The sequence below is a fragment of the Paramacrobiotus metropolitanus genome, unplaced genomic scaffold, assembly GCF_019649055.1.
Source record: "Paramacrobiotus metropolitanus isolate TYO unplaced genomic scaffold, Prichtersi_v1.0 Parri_scaffold0000582, whole genome shotgun sequence".
Lineage (NCBI taxonomy): Eukaryota > Metazoa > Tardigrada > Eutardigrada > Parachela > Macrobiotidae > Paramacrobiotus > Paramacrobiotus metropolitanus.
Window position 1 is genome coordinate 1,230 of NW_026570802.1, and position 4,432 is coordinate 5,661.

General features: G+C 49.4%; 1 protein-coding gene across 2 annotated transcripts; it reads right to left on the reverse strand.

Moving 5' to 3' along the window:
* Positions 1-1,250: 1,250 nt before the first annotated feature.
* LOC129602536 (uncharacterized) lies at positions 1,251-4,128 on the reverse strand. 2 transcript variants are annotated; one of them, XM_055501578.1, is made up of 7 exons: positions 3,909-4,128; positions 3,718-3,823; positions 3,437-3,510; positions 3,300-3,366; positions 2,810-3,242; positions 2,374-2,746; positions 1,251-2,217 (listed from the first exon to the last, which is right to left on the reverse strand). In XM_055501578.1, exons 3-7 carry the CDS (start codon positions 3,506-3,508, stop codon positions 1,369-1,371), a joined length of 1,794 nt encoding a protein of 597 aa, XP_055357553.1. In that variant the 5' UTR covers positions 3,509-3,510; positions 3,718-3,823; positions 3,909-4,128; the 3' UTR covers positions 1,251-1,368. The 2 variants fall into 2 exon arrangements, with proteins under 2 accessions (XP_055357553.1, XP_055357551.1); XM_055501576.1 differs by lacking the exon at positions 3,909-4,128 and having other exon boundaries at positions 3,718-3,877.
* Positions 4,129-4,432: the final 304 nt, after the last annotated feature.

Sequence of the window (4,432 nt, forward strand, 5' to 3'; positions counted from 1 at the left end):
CGATTCAGTTCGACCATGTACTGGTCCCAAAACCACATCGGCAATTCTGCAAAAACACGGAGATATAGATAATCAATAAGCAAAATTGTACATAACTCACCCGCCGAGCCGCGGTTCATGACCGACACAAAGCTGCTCAGTAGTGTAAGAAGCTTGTCGGTAGTCGCAAGCCGAAAGTTCTTGAAGACTTCCATGCGAATAGTGCGAAAGCAGGTGGCAGCGATCTCGATGCGGAATGTAACTTCTTTCTTTCCGGAGAATTGTTTTCTGAAGCCCCCGCGCAAAGGTTTTCCGAAGACGTCCCATTGAAAGTCTGACGATGGGCGCTTCTCTTGAACGGGATTCGGTGATGCGTTTCGCGAATCAAGTTTGCTCTGGTAGGACAGCATGTACTCCAAAAACGCTACGAATTGATCGCTGCTGATCTCCACGTTATCTCTGGGCGTTTCCAGACGTACAGTGTGCGCTTCGTTTCGGTTGTCTCTCACAATATGCAGCAGCGTGGTCTTCCCAAACAGCATAGTACCCGCAACACCCACTCCCTCTACAAATCAGTGAACTAGAGTAGTAATAAATCTACCGTGACGAGAAAACTTGACAAATCGAGCTGTCGTTAGGGTACCAAGCAAAATGTGTTTCATACCGTCAGCAACAGGTGCTTCATTTGACGTTGGTCCCAATATGGCAAACAACTGATCCCACTGCATCCCGCTACCGAAATCATCAGCTACTGCAGCAAACCCAGTCTGCATCACTTCCACAGATGCCGGCATATCGCTCGTACTTGGAAAGTTCTCAGCATTTTCAGCAAGTTCGGCAAACATCTGCTGCATATCAAATGCATATTGCTGATCAGCGTCCACAGGATTGTTACCAAGTTCAGGCTGTTGTATGCTAATAATATTGTCAAAGTCAGAATCAAAAAAATCAGGAATTTCAGAGTCATCCATCGTAAAGATTACCGGTTATGGCTGCAATGAATTCAGAATGGAGAACTTGAGCGAAACTCGAATTCTGGTTCTCAAGATATTGTGTGGTGGGAGCTGAGTTGCGCTCGCTCCGCCCCTTTTCTCTTCTGCTATTGGTTCGTTACGTCACATTAGTGACGGGTGCATTTAAGACGAAAGGCGCGAACAAAATCAATGCAGCTTGATTTTTTGAGCGTTTGTTCTGTTAAATTTTCAAAATGCTTATTTCAGGACTTTTTGTTTTGAGACTGCTTTGTATTTCATTTTAATAATTACGTTCACAGTATGGTCTCATGCAGTTTCTTCGGTTTACAAACAAAACAGACGGTTTATATGACCAAACTTTACTGGCCCAACGACAACATGTTTTAAGGAAGAAGCAATACAGTTTAACGATTCCCTAAAGACACGGGATGAACCAAAACAAAAGAATATACAAAAAGTCATGGCTAGAGTTGTTGCACTCACACGCAACCAACTTCTTTTCACTTCCGCTGAGGTCGAGCACGCAGACCACCGCGACCGCCCCTCCTCGTCGTCCACCGTGCGGGCCTCGCCCCTGGCCTCCCGACCGTCCAACGCCTCCATCCGATTTTTCCTCCACGTCCGCTTCGGCCACTTCGTCCGCTCCGGCCGCTAGGTCCATCTCGTCCGCGTCGCCGTCATCGTCCGACCCGTCCTCCTCGGCACTTCCGTCTTCCCCGGCCACTTCGCCTTCGTCGGCCATTTCCTCCTCTTCTTCCGTCCCATCCTCGTCGTCCAACTCGGCCAACCCGTCCTCTTCCGCTCCATCCTCATCGTCAGACTCGGCCACTTCGTCATCTTCCTCTCCATCCTCATCGTCCGACGCGCCCTGCTCGCCCGCTTGGTCAAGGTCCTTCAGACTGCGTCGCACCAGATTCCCTTCCTTCTCATCATCCGGATGCAACCAGATAAAAGCCCTCTTTGCAAGCGGTGGCCAGTGCCGAGTCCCTGGTCTGACAAGATTGTTGTCCTTGTCTTTGTACGCAAAAGGGTAAGGAACTTTCAGGGGAAATATCCCCGCAAGGTAGTACTTGCGATAGGGTCCGAGACGAAAACCTTCGCAAGGATAGTGCATCCCGTTTGGGCCCTCTTGACCGACCACATGTCGCACCATATTGTCTGGGTGCCCGATCGTACCGGATACGGTCAAACAGAATGGGCACTGAAAAAATCGAGAGCCTTGATGGGCAACGCGCTTTTTCCGGGCTTCGGTTTCCCTAGCAATCTGTAAAACAACAAGATCGGATATAAATAGATTAGAAAGGTCATCGGAGGGGGTTTCCGAGTGGGTATTCGGAAATGGCTCCGTAAACAAACCCGGAACCGTTTCCGAGGGGGTCACCGAGTGGGTTTTAGTCGTAGTACTGCAAAAGAGATTCACCTCATCTCGACCCGTTCCTTCTCGCCGGAGGTCCACCAGATCCTCGATTTTGGCCGTGGACTTCTCGAAAAAGACCTGGTCTCCATGGTAGTCCTGAGGGTCGGCGAGGCACTTTGTCCAGGACAGAACGTAAAAAGTTTTGCGGTCGATCGTCATTGTCTCGACTTTGTCGACTGGATAATCGCCATCTGGAGCGGTGGCAGAACCTGCTGGTTCAGTGGCCGTTGACAGGGATGGATCCGTGGCGAGCGACCGGGCGTATGAAACGTTGTTGCGCTTTGATTGTCGTCGTTTCGCGGGCTGCGCTGCGGGCGGTGATGTAGCAGCACGCCGTCCACGCATCGGAACAACCGACGCCGGAACAGAAGTCGACCTACGGAACAAAACAGATGTAAACAGCAGTTTGTTGGTAGAATGGGGACGGTCTGTTTTTCACCCATTGATACGCGAATGCCCTCGAGCGCTGCGTGTACGGCTAGCTACGGACTCTGCTGGTGAACGGCTGCGTGACGGTGCCGGTGCCGGCGGAGACTCCATGACGCTTACCGGGGGGCTCGGCCGGCTCCCCGTGGAAGCAGCGTTAGACACGGTTCGGGACTTGGCTCGGGCTCCTGCTAAAAGCGAGCGTGCCAACGGGATGGACCCTGCCGAAGCTCTGGCGTGTGACGGTGAGCGGTACGGATGGACCAGGTGATAGACCCGAGCAGGGGCCGAGACGGAGGCCGATGGCGCAGGACTGACTGGAGCTGGAGAGAAATCTGTTGGGCTATGGCGTCCATATGGCGTCGCAAAGGCAGTTAAGACCATGCCCGGCGCAAATTGAGTCTTATGGAGCCTCGTCGTCGTCCAGTTTTTGTTGTGCGTTACTTCTACAAGAAATGTAAAGAAATAGCACGTGGACTACTTTGACTTTCGAGTTTTCTCACCGCCAATCTTGATCGACTCAACAGGAGCCTGAATTTTTGCAGAAATCATGTTCCGAATCTGCTCCAACTACAAAGGCCACAACACCATGAAAATCAGCGTCAAACAATAAACTGAATTGTTTCGGTTCCCGAATTACCGTGTAGGAACCTTCCACTCCGATTTTGACGGTGGAGTTCTTGAAAGGAACAGCTACCTCGACTGTCAACATTTCTGCAAAACAAAACCATAAAAAACATGAGAAAGCATAAGAAAACATGAGAAAAAATAAGAAAACATGAGAGAACATGAGAACGCATATTAAATATGAGACAATATAAAGATACGAAATGCGGCAACAGCACTCCACTTGCACTTGCCACAAATCCATCAGTGTTAAAATAGTTGAACACAAACCACATGCAAAGCAAGGCGGCTTACCTTTCGTTGAGTGGTTTCTGGAAGGCGAGGAGAAATTCGGGAAGGATGAGGAACGTGTGTGAAGGAGAGGCCACGCAGTTAACCGTCTGCACCGATCACAACGACGCTGCAAAACAACAGCACAGATAAAATTCGGTGGTGGCCGCGAAATATTTGCCTAAAGCAAACAATATGGCGGCACAACAACAAACAACGATGCAGGCCGTCAACACAGGTGATTCCACGATGAAGTTCCACGCTAGAAACTGCGTAATCCCGTCTGCGTCTGAGTATCCAAATGGGAGAATGCTTCCAGCAGCACAACCAATGGAAACACGCAATCAGTTTCCACAAAAACTACTGCAGCTGATATCATGGGGTCAGAAACAGTCTGGCAAAGAACAGAAATCAGCAAACAAAACTGTCACACTAATCAAGAACCAACACAAAATCACAAGTAGCGAACTCACCGCATACTTTAAAATTTGAATTTTAAATTTCAGTATTTTGCTGGAAGTCAGCGCTAACTGCCACCCGCCCAGCAGTGGTTCCGTTTTGCCTTAACCATACATTTCTATGGCAAACAGTCCTGCACACAAGTCTATGGCAAACAGTCCTACACAAAGTCTACGGGATCGTTATAACATACAGTCTATGGCAAACAGTCCTATACAAAGTCTACGGGAAATTTTAACATACGAGTCTATGGGCCTCAGTCCGTATTGCTGCTCATGCT